Source organism: Bubalus kerabau, chromosome 16 (assembly GCF_029407905.1).
Source record: "Bubalus kerabau isolate K-KA32 ecotype Philippines breed swamp buffalo chromosome 16, PCC_UOA_SB_1v2, whole genome shotgun sequence".
NCBI classification, from domain to species: Eukaryota; Metazoa; Chordata; class Mammalia; order Artiodactyla; family Bovidae; genus Bubalus; species Bubalus kerabau.
In genome coordinates this window covers 22,374,651-22,397,011 of record NC_073639.1, presented here as the reverse complement: position 1 = coordinate 22,397,011, position 22,361 = coordinate 22,374,651, and the positions used below count along the sequence as shown (strand labels likewise).

The 22,361-nt window shown below is 36.3% G+C and overlaps 2 protein-coding genes across 3 annotated transcripts in view; one reads left to right on the top strand and one right to left on the bottom strand.

Annotated features, from left to right (window-relative positions):
• NAA15 (N-alpha-acetyltransferase 15, NatA auxiliary subunit) overlaps positions 1 to 19,465 on the top strand; it is a 73,128-nt gene extending 53,663 nt beyond the window's left edge. Inside the window, exons 15-20 of one of the 2 annotated variants that reach the window (XM_055550103.1) lie at positions 3,733 to 3,926; positions 8,671 to 8,779; positions 10,688 to 10,786; positions 15,778 to 15,921; positions 16,892 to 16,989; positions 18,016 to 19,465. In XM_055550103.1, the coding sequence (XP_055406078.1) occupies positions 3,733 to 3,926; positions 8,671 to 8,779; positions 10,688 to 10,786; positions 15,778 to 15,921; positions 16,892 to 16,989; positions 18,016 to 18,216 (845 nt within the window). In that variant the 3' untranslated portion in view covers positions 18,217 to 19,465. Of the gene's footprint in view, positions 1 to 3,732; positions 3,927 to 8,670; positions 8,780 to 10,687; positions 10,787 to 15,774; positions 15,922 to 16,891; positions 16,990 to 18,015 lie in introns of both variants that reach the window. The other variant, XM_055550102.1, reaches the window with a different exon arrangement.
• Positions 1 to 22,361, bottom strand: part of NDUFC1 (NADH:ubiquinone oxidoreductase subunit C1) — a 170,467-nt gene that overhangs the window by 68,877 nt on the left and 79,229 nt on the right. The window lies entirely within an intron of this gene.

Sequence of the window (22,361 nt, the reverse complement as noted above, 5' to 3'; positions counted from 1 at the left end):
TAACATTGCTGAGTGATTTATCACTTGACCATTTTTAACATGCCATTTTAATAGCAAGATGTCAGGATGTGTAGGAAGAAGTCTTCCTTAAAATAATTATTTGGGAAAGGATCTCAGAATAAAAGTGATCTACACATGTAAAAAGATAAAAAATTAATTGTCCAAAAATTTTGTGACTTTATTCAGGGCAAAAATGTTACAGGAGTTGGGGTATAAAAACTGTGTCAGAATTTTTTTCCTCAGTCCTGAGTTTCTTCCTCTTCTGAGGTTATGGTTGGTTACTTTTTATATTCTTCCTCCTGCTAAAGACCTTTGGGTCCTTTTGTTAATTTGTTGTTATACAATATTTAAGAGGCAATGGCAACCCACTCTAGTACTCTTGCCTGGAAAATCCCATGGACTAGGAGCCGGGTAGGCTGCGGTCCATGGGGTCGCTAGGAGTCGGACAGGGCTGAGCGACTTCACTTTCACTTTTCACTTTCCTGCACTGGAGAAGGAAATGGCAACCCACTCCAGTGTTCTTGCCTGGAGAATCCCAGGGACGGGCGAGCCTGGTGGGCTGCCATCTATGGGGTCGCATAGAGTCGGACATGACTGAAGTGACTTAGCAGCAGCAGCAAGAACAATTTAGAAGATTCTAAGGTCACATATTGAAACCCTTGCACAGATTTCACTTAAATCTCTGTTGTTATTGCTTCAGCTGGAAAGAAAATGCTAGTGAGAATCTATAGGACAATTTATAACTGAAGATGATATCAGTGATCCTCTGGCTTTGCTTATTTACTTTCCTATTTACTCTTCCTGCCTTCCACATCTTCTTCGAATTCTGCAAATAATATACAATTAACTTTTTTTTTTTTTCCTACGCATGTGGCATGCAAGATCTTAGTTCCCAAACCAGGAATTGAACCCATACCCCCTGCAGTGGTAGTGTGTAGTACTAACCACTGGACCACCAGGGAAGTCCCCATACACAATTAACTCTGGAATATACACAGTTAAAGCAACTCAGAAAAAACACCTAGCATATGTGAAAATCTGTCTTCACTTTTCTCCCTCCTGAAGGTTTTCTCCTTTCAAAGGGCTATCCCTATTAAATGTTCAGTTTCTTTTGTGCACAATTACCATTTTCAGTTTCATATGCACATATGTTTCAGGGTGGTTCTTTTGGTTGTTTTGTTCGTTTTATTTTTTTAACCCATAAATGGGATGATATCATTCACAATGTTCTAAAATTTACAACATTTTAAATTTTGTTAATGGGAACTAGGGTTCCCTCTTCCCCGTTACAGTGCTAAAGTAAATGTCCTGTAAGTCATCATTGTGCACATATTTGTTTAGCAGGGATTGTTAGAATAGGGAATTACTAGGTCAAAGATGATGAGAATTGCATAGCCTTCCATAAAAGTTTTTGTTGCCACCAACAGTGTATTGAGATTGTCTTTTATTTTATTGCTAACAGTGAAAATTGTTCATCCTTTACATTTTTGTTACTTAGGGGAAAACATCTAATTTATAATCATTTATTTATTTGGCTGCTTTGGGTCTTAGTTGTAACACACAGGAGCTTCATTGCATAGTGTGGGTCTTTTGTTGCAGCGCACGGATTGAGTAGTTGTGGCACAGAGCTCAGTAATTGTGATACAGAGCTCAGTAGTTGTGGCTTGCAGGCTTAGTTGCTCTGAGGCATGTGGGATCTTAGTTCCCTGTATCCTGAGTCTCTTTCAAGGGGGAAGAATTGCAAGGCAGATTCTTAATCACTGGACCACCAGGGAAGTCCTGCTTTTGGGTTTCTTACATGAATTGCCTGTTCATATCTTTTACCTATTTTATTTTGAAACTTCTTGGTTTGTAGGAGATCTCTCTGTATGTGTTCAGGACCTTAATCCTTATTTATGTGTTGCAAATGTTTTCTTCCTGTTGCTTAGGTCTTAGGTTTCTTTATGATGGGTATCTTTCATTATGTAAAAGTTTTAATTTTTCTAAGACAAAACTATTTTAGTCCTTTATGGCCTCTGGGTCTTGGCTTAGAAAGGCTTTTCTCCTTCAAAATGTGTAACACATTTATAAATATCTTCTTTGTTTTCTCGTAATGTTTGCTTTGTTATTTTTACATTTGGCTGTGTGATCATCTGGAGATAACTTTCATATGTGATGGGAGGTGAAGGGTGGCTTTTTATCTCCAAATAAAACACTGCTGACTTCAAAATAGTTCTTATTTGAATAGGTTATCCATAAGTTTAAAATGTCACTTTTATCATAATCTAAGCTCTGAAAAAATATTTTGGTGGATTGTGGGCATGGTGTCTTGTTCTCACATATATTAAAATTTATTCTTGTTGTTTAGTTGTTAAGTCGTGTCTGACTCTTTGTAACCCCATGCGCTGTAGCCTGCCAAGCTCCTCTGTCCATGGGATTTTCTAGGCAAAAATACTGGAGTGGGTTGCCATTTTCTTCTCCAGGGTATCTTCCCATCCCAGAAATTGAACCTGCATCTCCTGCTTTGGCAGGTGGACTCTTTACTCCTTAGCCCCCAGGGAAGCCCAAAGCTTATTATAAAGTCATACTGAAAACTATGTTGTATGGATGTCAGTACACAGGTTTCTATTACCCATTTTTCTCTTCTTGACATCAAGATATCAGCCAAGGCATCAAAGGATTGGCCTGGGTTGGAGAATTTACTTCAGGATGGCTTACTCATGGCCAGAGTTCTGTTCTTGGCCACATGGGTGTTAGCGTGAGGTGGTTTGGGTTTCTTCACAACATGACAGCGGGCTTCCTCTGAGTGATCCAAGAGAAAGCAAATAGGACTCCACAGTGCTTGTGTTTCCTAATCTTGGATGTCATACATATTCACTTCTAGTACATTCTATTAGTTAGACTCTAGTCACTAAGTATAGCTCACATTCAAGGGAAGGGGAAATAGGCTTTACTTTTTGAAGGGAAGAATTTGTGGGCATATTTAAAAATCACCATAGTGGTAGAGTGTTTTAGAATGACTTTTTTCATTTCATTAGCAAGTGTTTTTCAAATACCTGTTGAACATGTGGCTTTCAGATTTATTGCTTTAAGTCTACACAATACAGTTTTCCCACTGTATTATAGCATGTTTATCAGAGATTTCTAGACTTTCTTTAAAACATTTTGTGGCTTGTACCTCAGAATAATTGTTAATTTTTAATGTCACATTTTAAATTTACTATACAGTTATTCATTCTTCCTTCAACAGATATTTGAGTGTTTTCTGTGTGTTTTGGTATGCTACTAGGCCTTGACAGCAGAAAGATTTTGAGTAAAATAAAGTTTCTTCCACCAAGGAGCTCACAGTCTAAAAGAGAAACAGATGTATAAAGTATCACGACAAGCAGAATACGTAAGGCATGGTGGCGGCACTGTTTGACGGAATTAGAGAGGGCCTAACGAAAGCATAGTACAGTGCCGTAGGGATCTGAAACCGCGTGTTACATTCTTAGAACTGCGAGTAGTTTAATTTTGCTGGAGGAACTCATGCTTTTGTGCTTTGCTGTGCTTGTCACAGTAGGTCTCCTCTTGGTTTCACAAATTTTTTGAAGATGTTTATGTACTTTAACAAATGCAGCCTTATTAAAGGCACATGAACATGTGTAATATGAAACATTTTTAATGGGAGTTGGGAGTATTCTTAATATATAGTAGTAATTGATCATTATAAATCTGATTAACATGTGATGGTTTTATTAACACTGCTTACAGCAAACATGTCTGATAAAGAGCTAAAGAAGCTACGTAATAAACAAAGAAGAGCTCAAAAGAAAGCCCAGATAGAGGAAGAGAAAAAAAATGCAGAAAAAGAAAAGCAGCAGAGAAATCAGAAAAAGAAGAAGGATGATGATGATGAGGAAATTGGAGGCCCAAAAGAAGAGCTTATTCCGGAGAAACTGGCCAAGGTACTTAAAAATAGTACTTAGCACAACTGAGTGAAATTTCATGACCAGCTCTTGTTTTTATAGTCTTTTTAGCCAATTTGATGATAGATTTTAGAGTAAGTTTTCGTTTTCCTTCTTTCCTTTCTCTTCTCTCTTTTCTGATTGTATGTCACATTTAAAACTTGAAATAATGATTCTGAGTACTGTGTATGGTATATTGGAAAGTTTTGGCTTTTGAGTCATTCTGATCTGGGACCACATAGTTAGCTCTTAGATGTCACTGTGTATCTTAGACACTCTGTCTAACTTCTCTGATGGTTTTCTCAATTATAAAATGTGACTAGGAAAAATCATTACTAGACAAGATGTTAGGACTAGAGAAAATATATGTGTAAAGAATGTAGTCTGTTATAAGTGGTTCAGTTCAGTCGCTCAGTCGTGTTCGACTCTTTGCGACCCCATGAATCGCAGCACGCCAGGCCTACCTGTCCATCACCAACTCCTGGAGTTCACCCAGACTCACATCCATGGAGTCAGTGATGCCATCCAGCCATCTCATCCTCTGTCGTCCCCTTCTCCTCCTGCCCCCAATCCCTCCCAGCATCAGAGTTATAAGTGGTAGGTAGCATTTAAGTTTTTATATAGTCTAAATTGAGCGTCTTAAAAAGTGAATTCTATATGTTTCTCACTCGTGTTGTCAACTTACAGGGTATTGTACTTAACTATTTGTACCTAATATCTTTAAAGTCCTCAAATATTTTCCCTAAGCCAAAAATCTTATCCGCCATTTTTAACTGTTAGACTGAAACCAAGGCATTCATTGTCATGTAAATCATTTTGATCAGTAACATACCTATGCACTTTTCTTCTGACCCTTGACACCCTCCTACTCCATGTGCGAGTAACTGCATCCTTTATTATGTTAAAGCAATATAATAAATAATAACCCTAGAGTTGAGCCTTATTAGTAACTAAAAATTCAAAGTCATTGATTGGTTTGTAACTAAGGAAAGTTGTAACACCTAACAAATAAAGTTCGAAAATGCTTTTAGAATTATATCCTAGCAGATGGACAGTAATATAGCATTATTGCTATTTAAGAACCATTGATAAATGTAGGTTGGATTTCACAAAGCTGTATTGACAAATAATTTTGTGCTTTTTAGAAACAAAGATACTGCCTTTTTATTGTTGTTGGGAGTTTATTGAAAGACTACTATACAGGGATGTGAAGAAGCACGGAAAATTGACCTTTCAGGCCCCATGGAGAACTGCAGAGTTCCTTTGGGATAATACCAACTTTACGGGCCTTCCATCTTTATGCCTCCGCTTTTTTCTTACTACCACTTTTACCACCATCACTGACTGCCTGCTACTCTCATTCTTTCCATTTTCTCTCTGTCTCATGACTTAATGACTTTTTTTCCTGTAACTCTTTATGTCTTTCTTTATAGTTTAAAGAAGGGCTCTGTTTGTCTGTAGTTGCTATCTGATAAGGAGTGCCCTGCATAGCAGATTTCTCACACTTGGTCTCCTTACACGCTGTTCCATTTTCTTTGCTTAGCCTGTGATAGCTGCTTTGGGGCCAGATGTCAAGTTATAGTCTAATCATTTGTAGCTAGAGCGTTGTAAAGTCTCACAGCAAAAGCACTATAGAAAGTATTTTTGACTCCTTTATTTGGAAGGAGCCTAGTGGAAGGCACCCGGTTTCATGGACTCCTCTTCAGTATACACTGTTCTTACCTGTTAGGCACGTAACACCTTTCTTTTTCTAGGATGCCTGCATCCAAGATGCCTGCATCTAATAGAATCCACACTCACCCATACCCCAAAGTGGTGGCAAGGCCAGACTTTACACCACGCTGTCACAATCAGGAGGGGCGTCGCAGGCTGTTTTAAAAACTGCCTGCCAATTATGGGTCTGTAATCTATAGTTGCTATTTTTGCTTGTTTCTTTTTGTTTTGGTGATCTTATATTTCATCATTCTTCCAGGTAGTAAATGATAAATTTAGTTCACTAGATCAAGGTAATTTAAATAAAAGCATTGTTAAATTAGCAGCTATTCTAGTTAAGAAAGAGAGAAGGAAAATAAGAGGTTTATTAGCTTAATATTGAATTAACTGAATGTAAATCTGAAAGCTTGATGGAATGTATTGCTTGCTTATCCAACTACCATGAGGCAGTAGTTTTTAGTTGGTATTTTTAAAGATTTTTTTTTTTTTTGGAGGTGGACCATTTTTTTAAGTCTTTATTGAATTTGTTACAGTATTGCTTCTGTTTTGGGCTTTTGGCTGCAAGGCTTGTGGGATGTTAACTCTGATCTTGAATCTGCACCCCCTGCATTTTTGAGAGAGAGACAGAAAAGAGTGTACATAACGCTGGCAGTCCCACCCAGTGCTTATCTCAGTGAACATCAGGACCCCACCTGAGTTTGAGATGTGGGAGGTTTGACGGCCATCTCTTATATGACAGTTCTTATATGCCTGTCATAGTGTGACTGTCTTACTACAGTGATTGCGATTTTGATACTTAAATATATGGTTTTCATACATACAACACAAACTAGTGATATTGTATATTCATAGCTATATCTGTGTGTCTTAACTTCAGGGATTTTCAAGGGTAGTTTATCCTAAAGCTCTGGTTGTGGAACATCATCCCTATTTATATGCTTTTGTTTATATCACTCTCTCCTGCATTATATATATGTAGCTGTAGAATGTAGTTAGCTTTGTCTTGGTTATGTTCATAATATTTTATCATTTAAATTTAACTTGACAAAGTCTTACCTTTGAGAGGCCCACAGAAGCATGTGGGGACAAGAAATCCACATCTCCTTTGAGGGCATATGTTTTCATTTATTAGCGTTTCAGACAGAATTAATTTCTCTGTTTTCTCTTTTTAAATTAAAATACTCAATCTCAGTCACAGTAGTGCTTGTAATGGGCTTCCTTTGTGGCTTAGCTGGTAAGGAATCCACCTGTAATGTGGGAGACCTGGGTTCGATCCCTGGGTTGGGAAGATCCCCTGGAGAAGAGAAAGGCTACCCACTCCAGTATTCTGGCCTGGAGAATTCCATGGACTGTATAGTCCATGGGGTCTCAAAGAGTCGGACATGACTGAGTGGCTTTCATCACCACTACCAATGCTTGTAATGATTCAACTTCAAAATATCCTTTTTTGTTTCTATTTTATAATGATAGCAGCCATGTCTCTCTCCAGTAAATTATCCTGGTCAATGTAGTGACCTTCACTTCAGTGTGTACTTCTTAAGGAATTGAAAAGCTTGCTATAGCTGGGTGGTAATTTCAGTTTCCAGTTCTCTACTTTCCCTGGTAACCATTTCTCCCCTGTATACCACAAATTCTAACTCATTAAAGCATAGCGTTATTGAGGTTTGACAGAAAACAGCAAAATTCTGTAAAGCAATTATTCTTCAATAAAAAATAAATTAATTAAAAAAGAGTCATGGGAATAAGAAGCAGAATATTCACCAGTGTGAGAAAGGTATACTTATGAGGGCCCCTGTTTTCTCCTCCGTCTCTTGATATCTACAACTATTACAGTAGTGATACTGCCACATACTGATTTCTGGTTTAGAGCTTATATCCTTGAATAATGACTAGGTGTTTACATGCTGCTGCTGCTGCTGCTGCTGCGTCGCCTCAGTTGTGTCCGGCTCTGTGCGACCCCATAGATGGCAGCCCACCAGGCTCCCCCGTCCCTGGGATTCTCCAGGCAAGAACACTGGAGTGGGTTGCCATTTCCTTCTCCAGTGCATGAAAGTGAAAAGGGAAAGTGAAGTCGCTCAGTCGTGTCCGACTCTTCGCGACCCCATGGACCACAGCCCACCAGGCTCCTCCGTCCATGGGATTTTCCAGGCAAGAGTACTGGAGTGGGGTGCCATTGCCTTCTCCGGTTTTACATACTAGTACAGGGTAAATCCTATAGACACCACTTGCTGTTTAACTTGATTTTGTTTTTAATGCTGTTAAATAATTTCCTTGGCCTAAATCTGTGTTGGTGAAACCACAAATTACTGTATGGGCAGAGTCATGTTGGACAGATACGGCACATCTGAATTCCACTGAGGGTACATTGTTATTGCCTCAGTGATGAGAGAGGGCAAGTATAAGGACCCAGTGCTGAGTGCGAATATAGTGTTGTGCCCTAGCCCGGCCCCAGTCTACAGAGACTAGGCCTGTCTCAGTACTCACAGGGTGGTAGAGACAGCATTCTGTAAATGTAAAACTTTTCAAATGACACCGCACCTGTAGTATGGCATTTGAATAAATATGGATTTCTGTAGAATTCGGAGTGGAACAAAGCAACACAGAATGGATATTGTACTATTTTTTAATGGCTTGATTATACTCAACTTCCTCTCATTTTTTAATGTTCTCTACAGTTCTTAGCCCTTGTCATCCTGTCATCCTGTTCCACATCCTTTCTCCCCCCGGCCCCCGCCCTTGGCTATCTTACCTGTTTCTCTTCCTGTCTTTCCTTTCCTGGTTCTCATTCTATTTTATCTTCTTCTTTACTTGTTGGATAGTTTCTATCCACAGATAATGTATAATCTCAGTGAATGAGGAGTTCAGAATCCCCTTCCTTTAGATTGTGGGAGGGTAAAATATGGCAGTGTATTTCTGGGTGACTGGTAAGTGGTTTTTACCGAAAAAGTGTTTTTAATAAATAGAAAGAGTAAATTGACATCCCCTCCCCAAATCTTGCTTCCATTTGTATAATATCTCTTATTTTTGTTAGGTTGAAACTCCATTGGAAGAAGCTATTAAATTTTTAACGCCATTGAAGAACTTGGTGAAGAACAAGATAGAAACTCATCTTTTTGCCTTTGAGATTTACTTTAGGAAAGGTAGGCAATTAGGGAATAGTGGCTCTGATAAAATTGATCACTATTTCTCAGAATATAGTTGCCAATTCTGATGGCCTCACCACTGTAGGATATTTTGACAAATGCAAGTGCTGCTTCCTCACAAAGAAATGCCTGCTTTTTACAACATGTTACGGGGACGTACAGTGATGTGATTCTCTCTCCTGGGGCATTAAAATAAAAAATAGATTTACAGTATGTAACTAAAATTAAGGTGAAATATAGTGATTATCATGCTCATATGTGGATAAAATTTAGTAACTAAATAATACACATAGATCTTAGAATAGTGTCTGGTACACAATAAGCAGTAAATAATGTCAACCATTAGCCATTGTTACAGATAGAAGATGCGATGTTTGAGGTGTATCTCAAAGAACAGACCATACTTCTAAAAGAAAAGATGCATAGAAGGGAAGAATATCTATTAAGAGAAAACAAGTGTGTATAAATAATGTTGAGGTTGCCTTTGTTACCTGCCTAAGCCAGGTAAAGGTTAGATGGAGGATTTTGGTTGCTAGATTTAGAATTCTTATAAGCTATATGTAGTAGATATACTAAGAAGATTTTATGGTATTGATGTAATCCAAATGGTTCATTGAAAAAAAAAATTTTATCACTAAGGTGATATGTATTCAAGGAAAGAGAACGTGGTTAGTAACATCTGACAAAAGTTACTCCTCCAAACAGTAACTGTCCTGCTAAAAGACATAGAATAAAATGATACGTCTGTAGAGTATCCATTAAAAAATCATGATTATCAAATTCTGGGGAAAGGTTACTGTATAACATTGTTTCAAAATAAGGTTCAGAACTAACTATAGTTTATTTTAATCTTTATTAAGATACTTATATGAGTATGTAAAATAGAATACTAGCTAAGAAGAAAAAAGATCAAAACATAAGAGATTGTCTCTTGATGGAGTTTGAGGGATTAAAATACTTTTTTCTATATTTTCTATTTTCCACAGTGCTCCTGTCGTAATTGGGAAAATTAGTTTAATAAATAATCCAGTAATTTTAAAGTTTTGTTAATAGTTAACATAGCTCTCTTTTAAGCAAATATTTTTTAAACAAATATTTTTGCATGGAACCCCAAAGTGTAAAATACAAAAGCTATTCTGCTTTAAGTAGTGAAAGGCAGTCTGAATCCTACTGAGTTGGCTTCTTTGCTATGTACTACCTCTCAGTCACTCTCCAGCATTTGGAGTCCATTGCTACAGCATAGAAAGGGCAATAATAAAGGACATAGCTGTATTTTTCGCTTTCTGAGTGTAGCGGTTAGGGGAAAAGGAATTGTCAGAGGAGCTTAGGGTTTCAAATTTTGGTATTTGGAGAGTTGTACCCTATTAGAAAAGTCTTAACAAAGACGGCTGTGGATGAGACTTGGAATTGTGGTGAGTATTTGGGTGCACTTTTCCATCCAACAGGTGGAGACACTACTAAAGCTTGGAAAACATGAGGGATGGGGTGGGAAGAGATAGCATTGGGAAAGATTAGAAAGTGATTAAAAACAACCTTGGTCAGTACTCTACCTTTGATGGGGAAGAGAAGCCAGGGATTGACCGGAGAGGAACAGTGAGGTGGAAGGGAAATGATTTCACATGTCGCAAAACACAAGAAAGGTGTAAGCAATGTTACTTTCAAGCATAAACAATGAAGTTTTCTATCTAAATTTTTTATACTTAATAAAACCATTTTTCTTAATGTTGTGTGGAAAATATTAGCTAATGTTGCTAACCTGAGGAAGTCAGTTGCTTCAGTCATATGTTGCTGTCCAGATGTGATTGACTCTAAATGAGTTTTTCTATTTGTAAAATACTATTAGTCCTCTACAGGAGGGTATCTCTTTTTATTAAATGATCAAAATATATCTTTTTCTTTTTCTAGAAAAGTTTCTTTTGATGCTACAATCAGTAAAGAGAGCATTTGCTATTGATTCTAGTCATCCCTGGCTTCATGAATGTATGATTCGACTCTTTAGTACTGGTATGTTTTAATTTTCTGTTACTTAAGTATTTGACTACAGCAGCTGATAGTGACTGAATAAGTGATTTATACAAGTTTGTTATAAACTCAAATCATTTTAAAGCTGTTGTGTATTAAATTAGCCTGTGGAAAAAACAAGTCTTTTCTTTGTGGTGAAGGTCTTTATTTTAAGGCTAGAAATGTTGATTTTTACACAGAATCATTCCGTCCAGATATTTGAGAATCATCTTTATTTCTGTTTCTTAAAGGTTAATAAGTTGAAATTTTGAATCGTATTTCATTATGTGATGTAGTTAATTGTTGTAAAATTAAAAAATCTCTTTGAAATTGACAAATTATCTCGTTTACCTGTCTCTAGTATAATGATTTGAATCATAAAATTTTTGTCAGTAAATGTAGGGTAAAAGTAACTTTAAAACAAATTGTTGTCCTTTTCAAGTGTTTAGTCAGTAAGATCCATATGTAAGTTTTAATGTGAAGTAAAGGTTCGGAGAAGGCAATGGCACCCCACTCCAGTACTCTTGCTTGGAGAATCCCATGGACAGAGGAGCCTGGTAGGCTGCAGTCCATGGGGTCGCTAGGAGTCACACACGACTGAGCGACTTCACTTTCACTTTTCACTTTCATGCATTGAAGAAGGAAATGGCAACCCACTCCAGTGTTCTTGCCTGGAGAATCCCAGGGACGGGGGAGCCTGGTGGGCTGCCGTCTATGGGGTCGCACAGAGTCGGACACGACTGAAGCGACTTAGCAGCAGCAGCAAAGCTACAGAATTTTAGAAACAAAAGGCGGAATATTATGCCAATTGTCTCTCATAGTTGAGAAATCTAGGACGCTAAAACACTAAATTACTTATTTACGGTAACACCAATAATTAGTAAAGAAACAGGAATGAGACCCAGATCTTCATATTGTTCTTTCTACTACCAGAGTTTTAAATTTAGAATAAAGTACTTCTGTAGTCAAGTAATGTTTTTTTTGCTTTGGTTTTTAAGTAACCGGATAAGGAGAAATTCAGTGTTTAGTAGAACAGTCTGCAGAATTTGAAAATACTGTTAGCTGTCTCATTGCTAAATACTCAACCCCATGTGAATCCATGCATTATATAAAAATAGTGAGATTAAACCAGGTTTCCCAATCATTCTTTTGAAAATGCTAAACTGTCCCAGTTAACATTATTTTGACTTATAAGAAAAGGTAAAGCCTTACTTAGATCATATTTATGCTTGTCAAAAAAGTGATTTCCTGTTACAGAGGCTAAATCATAGAAAATTTCCCCCCAATTTTAAAAAATTCTGAAAGTAAGAATGTAGTCATATTATAGAAAGTAGAACTAATTGCTGTATTTAGTGAAAATAAGGAAGTTTCTTTTTAGTCTTTTTTTTTGGTATTAAAGAAAAAAAATTTTTGAAATCATGAATCAAAAAGTTAAGGCTGGAAATAACAGCCATAAATCATTTTCAGTTAGGATGAAATGCATTCAAGCTATTTTCAGTATATACACACTTCATTTTTATACAGTCCTTTCCTGAAAGATAATAAAATAGTACATATAAAGTTTATGGAGTTAGAGTTATATTCATTTGAAATATAAATTGGAAGTGACAAACATATACTTCTAATGAGTGTGTGGCTTGATGAACATATAACCATTTTCTTGGAACAGTTGTTTCAGAAAATTAAAATGTTTATGAACTTTAAAAGAACAAAGAATGGTCCAACATTAAAAGTAAGAATTAATTGAGTGGCATTAATGTTACCTGTTGTCATTGCTTCAGGTATTATCTGACATCATTGTCAGGAAGAGATTTACAAAGTAATCCTTATTTTGACTAAATTTAGGCATCTTTTTACTGCAAACCCCCTGAGTTCCTTTTACTAATTAATATATTTAGTTCTTGAGAAAAATACTTGATTTTGAAGTAACTTCTCAGGAACACACTTGTCATGTTAAGTTATATTGTAGTCATTTCTTTACAAAGAAACCCTCACAATAACACCTTTCCAGAAATTATGGAGGAAAAAGAAAAAACAATGGCTCCACACTTACTTCATCAGTTGTAGAAGGTTCTCTAGGTGAGTGTTCACTGTAGCATGGTTATGAGCGTCTCCAAATCTCCAGAACATGACACTACCAGTGTAAGTAGTAATCGCCCCCGAAGTCGTTTACTGTATAGGATGTCCCCTTCCCCCTTTAATTATGAGAATGGTAGTATCTCTTCCAAGTTTTTCACTTTTTTTTTAAATTGTAGAACTTAAGGCAATTTTTATTATATTTCTGGTCAGTTCTAAGTAGAATTAGGACCTTAGGTATTCATTTGTTTTGATACCTGCTTACATGTTTATGTTCCCTTAAATGTTTTTAAAATTAGTAAGTTTTGGTCACCTTAATCTATAATGAATCGTATATTATCTTCCTCTCTCATTTGTACAAACTCATTTTTTCCTTTTCTCTGCAGATTATTTCTCATCTGTACTTATGTAATGTATTTCCTCCAAAAAAAAACCTCGCTTAATTAATATGGTCATTTATTTATTTTGCTGTGTTGAGTAGTAATCACTTAGTAGCTTGTACTGTAACCAGTAGTGAGTAATAATTATCTCACACAAAATATCCTTTTCTACCGAAATTTTAGCCAAAAAATGCTGGCTAGTGTGGGAACCCAGGGAAACTCTTTTTGCTAAGAATCAGCCCCCTCTTTAATGTGACTTTTAATTGTTGATGATAACTAAACTTATTCAGTCTGATAATAACATGAACCAAACGTTGTTTTAATTTTAGGGTATCTCAGGACTCAACTCATAGGCCCCTTGGAAAAGGTTTAATATATCATGGAAGACAATTGGATAGTCTGAGATTTTTTACTTTCTTGAGATGTCAGTAATTTTTGGTTAGTTTTTTATCAGTGTCACAAAATATTTAGATTGACTCCCTGTGCCTCCATTAGTCTTCACCCATAAAAGATTATTTAATAAATCTGGGACATTTGAGGCTGCTCCTTCCATAGGACATTCTAAATTTTGCTACAGTAGAATTGATTGGTTGATTGATTGTAATATCTTCCTGGAAATTGCAGTTCCAGTTTACATGATTAGTAATTAGAGGAGAAAACTGAGTTAGTTGACCAAAAACAATTTGTGAATCAGTAAGGAAGTATTTTTGGAAACATTCTTTTTTTAATCTGTTAAATAAATGAATGCTTTATTAATATAAACTATTAATACAAAAAAAAGGGAAATAGCTATTAGTCGATGTTGGTAGTTATTTAAATATTCCCTCTTTGACACATCCTAAACACAAGACGTATATATTTATGTATTTTTAACTGTATGGGCTTTTAAAAATTATTTTTCTGAGATTTTTTTAATCTGAGGAAAACAAGTTAATAAAAGTGATGAAAAACATGGAATGTATGGTTTCCGGCTATGAACCATAAAATTACTTTCCTGTGTGCATATATAAAGTGTCCTGAAAGCATTTCAGGCAAACCACTGAGGCCCATAGAAGTAATAAATTTTATAGATACCTGTTTGTTGACATAATATTCATTGTAATTGGCTATAACCTATTTGAACAGATTTTCTCCTTCCAGTTCACTCTGTACTCCTAAGCCCATTCCCCACCCGCAAGACAAATATTGATAAAATTGCCAAATCCAAGTTGAAAATACAGGCATAATGGAGATTAAGCTAAATTCTTTAATTAGTAGCTCATTTATTTGAGTTAACCAATTCTATAGAATGATAGAAGAAATGCTGTTCAACCAGCAAAGGGAACATATCAATCAATTATTTAGTTACTGACTACATGTAGAATATTTCATTTGGAAGTTTGCTATTCAAAAGTTCAGTGTTTTTTAAACGTAGGGTAGTGATCTATTAGTGAGAAAATGAAAGTTGAGTGGGTCATTATCGTTTGAAAGCATTTGAAAACTTAAAATAGAAATAAATTAGAGTATAAGATACAAGAATGTGCTGCACAGTGTAAGGGTCAGTGTTCTGTGAAATTTTTGCTTCCCATAATAAGTTATGTCTATAGGAAACATGCTTATCAGAGTACAGATACTTGGTTGTAGTCAAGAGTTTGAAAGCCACAACAATAGTTTCTAATCATAATCATAAGGAAAATCTATTTATGTTTTCTTCAGTCTGTGACAAAAATAGTACCTACAGTATATGGAATATCTGTTATGTCATTAGCTATTTTATTTGTGGGGCTTCCCAGATGACTCAGCTCTAAGAATCCACCTGCCAGTGCAGGAGACATGGGCTTGATACAGTTTGATCCCTTTGTTGGGACCATCCCTTGGAGCAGGAAATGGCTATACACTCCAGTATTCTTGCCTGGAAAATTCCATGGAGAGAGGAGCCTGGCTAGGCAGCCACGACTTAGCGACTAAACAATAACATTTTATTTGTAGCTTTTTCTTACTGTGGTCTTCTGGGTTAGATATCACCTCAATTTTACAGATCAAGGAATAGGTTCAGAGAGCTTATGATTTGTCCACACTCAAATCATGCTCAGGTCTGTCTGGCTTAAAGCTCCAGACTGTCTCTCTATACCAAACTAGGATTCAGCCCGGAGAGATTGGGAGTCAGCTTTTCCATCTCTGAATGCCAAAGCATGTGATGACAGCAGTGTGTCCCTTACAGGAAAATGCTTTGGCGGTCGCTTGGAAATTACTATGTAGTGATAGCTCAGTTCACATAATCATTGAATATAAAGATCCATGGCTTTTTTAAACTGATAAATTTGTAATGGTTTACTTGGATATAGAAGAAGATGGGATAGGGTGAGGAAAATTCTTTTAATCTTCTGCACTATATTTGGTAGCCTTTAGAAAATTGTTGGATTATTAGTAAGTTTATCCAGTCTTTGTATATATAATTGCTTTGTTTTATTGACCTCATCAGGTAGGTAATTTCTTAATTCCATAAATTGTATCAGTATCTAACTGCTAATAAGAGTTTGATTTTAATTTGTTCAGCAGTGTGTGAAAGTAAAGATTTACCCGATGCAGTTAGAACAGTATTAAAACAAGAAATGAATCGTCTTTTTGGAGCAACGAATCCAAAGAACTTTAATGAAACTTTTCTGAAAAGGAATTCTGATTCATTGCCACACAGATTATCAGGTAATCAGTTTATTTTGTCCTTATCTCAGCCTCTAAAACAGCTTCAGTTTTTACTCTAGTGGGTCATTGACAGGTTACACACTTTTTGTATGGCAGAGGCAAATGTGTATATGTCACATTTTAATCCTATGAAACAGGCAGCTTAACCTCCTATACATTTTTTAATGTTTTAGATAAAATCATTACTATGAATCAAGCTTAGTAGTTTCTCCTGGTTCTGCATAGGCATTATAAAGAAGCAAGTGTAACTGAATTTAGCTATCTATTACATACACTGAAGGAGGATCTTTTTATTTTTTTCTCTCATTAGCATGCTCTTAAAATTCACTTAGATGCAAGCATCGTCTTTCATTTCTCATGCTTATATAAGCTGTGAAACTTGACAGTGCTGGACACCTAAAAACCATCTCACAAGCAGGGATCATCTGGCGAGAGTCTGTGCTAATGAGCCAAAGTCTGGACTTGATGGGACCATGGGTAGTGCTTTAGCAGTGTACTCATACCTGTCAGGGTTGGGTATCTCCCACACCCCTCTCTGTCACACCAGACACAGACACACGTACCCCTACCTGTCAAGACACACGTACCCCTACCTGTCAAGACACACACACCCCTACCTGTCAAAACACACACACAAGTATTCTCCTTAATCCCAAATTACCTTCATTTTAGAAAGAAGAAAGCTATCCATGGTCCCACCACACAAAGACAAATATTATTAGAAATATTGGTGTTTTTTCATAGTCTCTCTTACCTTAATCATTCTCTTGGTTTGGACAGTTAGACTTTCTGGTCTACTCTCTAAGGTTTTTGTTTTTTCAAATAACAGTTTTCAAATGGCTGTTTGCACTTTTCTAGTAAAGTGCCACACTGTGTGCACATAGATCCTGCTTTTTATATTTGAATGGATAGCAGGTAAAAATGCTGGGTTTACCTTGAAATAAACATTTTCGTTTTCCCTCTCATTTAGCTGCCAAAATGGTATATTATTTAGACCCTTCTAGTCAGAAGCGAGCTATAGAGTTGGCAACAACACTTGATGAATCCCTCACTAACAGAAACCTCCAGGTAAAGAGTTTTTCATTATTTCTCTGGAAGAGTTACTTGACTCTTTTTGTTTCTGTTTTCACCAGAATAATTTTCACCGATTAATTTTTTTTGTTATTTATGCATACTCTTCTCCAAACGATTATGACTCCATCTCAGAAACTTAGTTTATCTTAAATTTATTTAAGATTGTATATGTGTGCACACATATACAGCAAGATGCCCTGGAGAAGGGAATGGCTACTGTCCACTCCAGTATTATTGCCTGGAAGATTCCACGGACAGAGAAGCCTGATTGGCTACAGTCCATGGGATCTCATAGGACAGAGCAACTAACACTTCCACTTTCAGTTAGATTAGAACCTTGTAAAGAGTCAAAGTTTGTGGGGTACTAAATATCTGGAAACTTCGTAGTGTTTTCCAAGTGAAAAGGTGAAGAAAGAAAACATCAGAAATGCAAGTCACCATGAATCATTTAAAAATATAAGCAGACTGACTTAAAGGTTTGGTTGAAAGAATTACTAGTATTCATGAAAATTTTTCCTTGGATGTATATGCTTTGTGTTTCTGAGACTCTCTTTCCTTCTTCATCAGTGGACATACCATAAAGGTTCTCTTTAATTTGAATAGAAGGTTAAAAAATAATGTTTGATTTTTGCCATCTGGCTCTGAGCCTCCAAAAAAATTAAAGACTTGGGTATAGTCATTGACAGTGGCATGTAAATTCCAACACTTAACGCACAGGGCCAGGTAGGTTCAGGCAGCATTGCCAGAGGTTACCTGCTGAGAGCTGAGTGTCTTTGGATGTAGCACCTTGCTTGTGTCACCTTAGTCCTGACCCTGTTTATATGTCCATCCTTTTGTGTAAACCTTGCAGTTCTGAAGAACATAATTCTAATGGAATGCATAGTGGGAGTAAATACTTCTCTATATATGTACACTTTGCCTCTCATTTTGAAAAGCTTTTGGTAATGAAATGTCCAATAAATTCACAGTGAATTTTTTCCTTTTAAGCAAATTATAATGTGACCTTTTTTCTTTCTCCAGACATGTATGGAGGTATTAGAAGCCTTGTGTGATGGTAGCCTAGGAGACTGTAAAGAAGCTGCTGAAGTTTATAGAGCAAATTGTCATAAGCTTTTCCCTTACGCTTTGGCTTTCATGCCTCCTGGATATGAAGAGGATATGAAGATCACAGTTAATGGAGATAGTTCTGCAGAAACTGAAGAACTGGCCAATGAAATTTGAACATCATCAAACAAGCAAACGGAATGACTTTGGACCATATCTAGTGTATAATATTTTTGTCACGCACCTGCTGCATTGCTCTAACTTACACAGAATGAGAAGAGTAAATGTTCTTGCCTTCAAATAGTGTTTTACGTTTTTTATCCTGCTGAAAAAGTATATATAAAATATCTAACATATTACAGGATATAGGTTCAGTTTCTTAAAAAATTAAAAGCTGCTAAAATTGAGGGGTTAAAAAAAGATACCTTATCCTATTCCTACCTACCCACCCATGTTTTTAAACTAATTTATATAAAATCTGGAGGCTGTTACAGCTAACAAAGCAGGTGTGTGGCAGAAATATTACTTTAAATTTGTCTTGTGAGATTTTACTATATCTCAGACAGCATAAATGCTGTTTTAGCACTGGATTCTTTCACTGAGCACAAAGAGTTGTTGGGGCTTTAGCATCTAACTGATTTTGTTACGGGGTTGATTATGACCATAGGAAGTATGCAATGTGAATCACTATTTACAGAGAAACCTACAACAGATGCTTGATGTTGTAGAAGCTGGGACATATAGATACCAAGCAGAATTATAAGAAAACCTAGAGGGTGTTCAATACGCTTGTTGTGTTTCCAAAATTCACTGTACATGATCAGTTTGGTGTTCTTGTACCACAGTTTTTAACTGAAGGAACCAGTTGGAACAATCTCAATTCTAACTAAAACTTGAAGAACTAAAATAACAATGCAAACCTTTCAGCATTGTTTTGGCCAAACTTGTTAAAACTGTAATGCAAGAACCAAATGCACTGTGATGTGGCACCAACTAATTAGCAAGCATGAACTTTTCACCCAAGAGTGAAAAAAGAAAATCTACCATGGCTTGAAGTTAAAGAGCAGAACTCCTGACTACCATTCTATGACTGATCAAGAGACTAATAGTTAAAAACCTCAGCAGGCCTTGTTCACGATATGCAGAAAAAAATGTGCTGCAGTTTAGATACCTCTGGAATTTTTCCACAGTGTCACAGGTTTGTAATACTTGAAGCCCTACATTTCTAAGAATATATTTCTTGCTCAGTTGTTTCAGGCAAGCCCAAGACTTTGTAATTTTTAAAGGGCCCAAGATTTCTTTCTTTCTTTCTTTTTTTTTTTCAATAACAGACCAGCTTCTTTTTCCTGCAGTTACAGATGTAATTTCCTTTTTGTTGTCAAACATAAGGTACCAAATATGATGCAATAAATTGTTTTGAAAAACAGTTGTGTGAATATTTCAACTAATATGTGTTGGGCTTCTGTGAAAATACACAGGTGGAAACAGAGGTGCAAGCCAGAGGCAGTGTAATGTGCTGTAAGGCTAGTTCAGACGGGAACTTTTTGGAATGGACTTAGTGTTGGTGTCAGGGAAGTTCCATTAAGCAAGCATAGTGCTGTTCCTGCATTAAGATTTCCTTGAGGGCTAGGATGGCAGCAGGTACTATGAATATATTAGTAATTTGAAAGGAAAAGTGAGAACTGCTATTTTGTTTGAGAAAGTGAGCCTTAAAATTTTAAACCCAAACACTGAGAACTAGCCAGAGGCTCTGTATTCTCATTGCATTTTCAAGATCTCAGCAAATAAGGATATTAAGTAAAATGAATCGATTGTATATATAATTGACCTTTTTGTGGTACTTTTAGTTTATAGAAAGTATATTCTAAAGGGAATTTTCAGGAGACCTGATCCTTTTACTGATTGAACAGTTGTGCTAAACTCAGCATTTCATAGTACATGACCTGCATTCCACATCCCAGTCTAGTAATTTAGTGGTGTAAAGACAAGTACAGACTGGACTCTAGAGCTTTGTTATGTTTATTAACTGGCCCTGACTCAGGAACATCTTAACAGATGGCAAAAAAAACAAAACTTTTTTCAACTTCTCCTGTGAGTGGCAACTGAAGTTCTTATTGTTGGTAAAGAACACTAGTGCTACCTCTGCCACTAATGAGGTGTTTGGAGGAGGCACCAGCCATAAAATAGGGGGTCTATGTGTGAATTATGTTTAAACTCTACTGTATATTGAAACAAAATTCTTATATTTGTCTTGACAATGTTCAAATGATGTAGATTGTCTTAGAATGAATATTCATAAGTACTAAGAACTCTTGATGCAGAGGCCACCCATGAGGAGCTAAATTCCTAACATGTATATTGTATTCCAAACCAATTTTACTGGAACTATTAAATAAATATTTTATTTTCTTTCAGGTTTACTTGATAGTGGATACATTGTCTGGTCTCAGAGGATATTGACAGGTTCATTTAATGTCCAGACATCACCCCTAAAACATTGTACTGTGCTATCTTACCCTGGATAGTATGAACTGAATCATCTCAGATTTGCCTCATTCACTCTATTCCAAATGATGCTGTGGGGGAAAACAGGGTTAGGAAAAAAGTGGGGGGCGGGGAATGCAGTAATGTTGTAATCTAAACAAGTGCCTTATGTTTATTGCTAAGAACTGGTGTTATCAACCCTTTTGAAAAGAAAGGGTCCCTTGACCTGTATTAACATAGGAGAAGTAAAGTTCTTTTTGTTTTTCTTTATATTTACTACTCTTGTCATTTCTCATTTAAAAACTAAAATCTGACTATCAGGTTAGTTTTCCTCAGCTTTAATTCGATAGTTGAGTCTTTAGCATTTTCAGCATTTTTCTGTACCTATTTATTATGCACAAGAATAAAGGCGATCTGATAGCATGACTAAAAGTAGTCCCGATACTAGTGAACAGCTTTCCTGTGCGTTTTATCACTCCCTTGTTTTTCACAGTGTTGTTTGTACTCCACGATATATTGCTGTTAGAGCTGTGAAATGAAAGCTGTGACTGTAAGAAGAGGCCAGAAAAATGTGGTCTAGATCAGGTAGGTCTAGATCATTTATCATTTATGATAAATGCAGGGAAGTCTCTTGTACACCATTTCTAGGAATATTTCAGCTACCACATATAGCATCTGTTCGGGAAAAAGTTTGAAAGTGAAGTGTTGGATTTTCTTACAAGATATGTATGTATTTGTCTTAATAATTACCAGCCTTAAACTTTGAAATTACTAAGAATTCAAAGAAAGACTGACCTTTCCGATGGGAGGTAGTTTTGTTCTACCTTGTGTTCCACCTCTTAAGTTACAGGCAAGGTTTCTTGATACCATCCTGCTGACATCTGAACTTTGCTAAATCCACTGCCAGATCTACATGAAAAACTCCTATGAAGTGGCCATGCTGCCCCATAGAGGGTGAACCTATCAAGTTTTGTTCCAATTTTGATGGTTGGAAATCTCACAACTTGTAGCAATAAAACATTTTTGGAAAAGGTTATTCTTTGTTGAATTGCACTTTCAGTATGCTCCTACTAGAGGGATGTTGGTAGTGTGCAGGAGGTTCTGGAGAAAAGAATGCTGTCACTTTGATGAAGCGGATTATTGGGTACATACTTTAGGTTACACAGCCTATTTAACACTGCTGCGTCCATCAGGACATACCCTCCCTTATGGTGATGGAAAAATGGGCAGAAGGAAAGGGAAGCAGTAAGGGAAGCAGTGTGTTGTAGGAGAGACTTTTCCAGCCTCTTGGTTTACCCAGTTGGCCTTTGAAGTGATGCCATCTTGGGATTATAGCCAAAGAAAGAAAAATTGGTACTATTTAAATTAAAACTTACTGAACTGTCAACTATAGATAAACTTGGAATTTTAATCCTCAGTGCTATTTGTAAGGGTTCTATGTGCAAGAAATAGAATACACTTTGTTTCAAGGCTTCTTGTAACAAAAGTAATCCTTGGCAATCTAATAAGATTGTAATATAGTTCTTACATTTTTTAATACACATTTTTTTGGTGTCTAAAGAGTCTGTTTTATTTTATACAACTGGTATAGTTCTCTTTAACTGAAAAAAAAAAAAAAAATTGATGGTGATGGGAAATTTCCTATCTGTGTTATAAAGAATTCTGCTGTTGCTTAAATCCTCAACTTGGCCTCAATAAGTATAAAGTTTCAGAAACAACATAGGAGTGAAGAGATTTTTTGAATATATTCTGGATCCCATGGCCTGCTTTCAGCTAATAATTAAATTTGCCTTCTGTATTTAGTTACCTGTGAATTGTCTAAGTCTCCATACCATTTT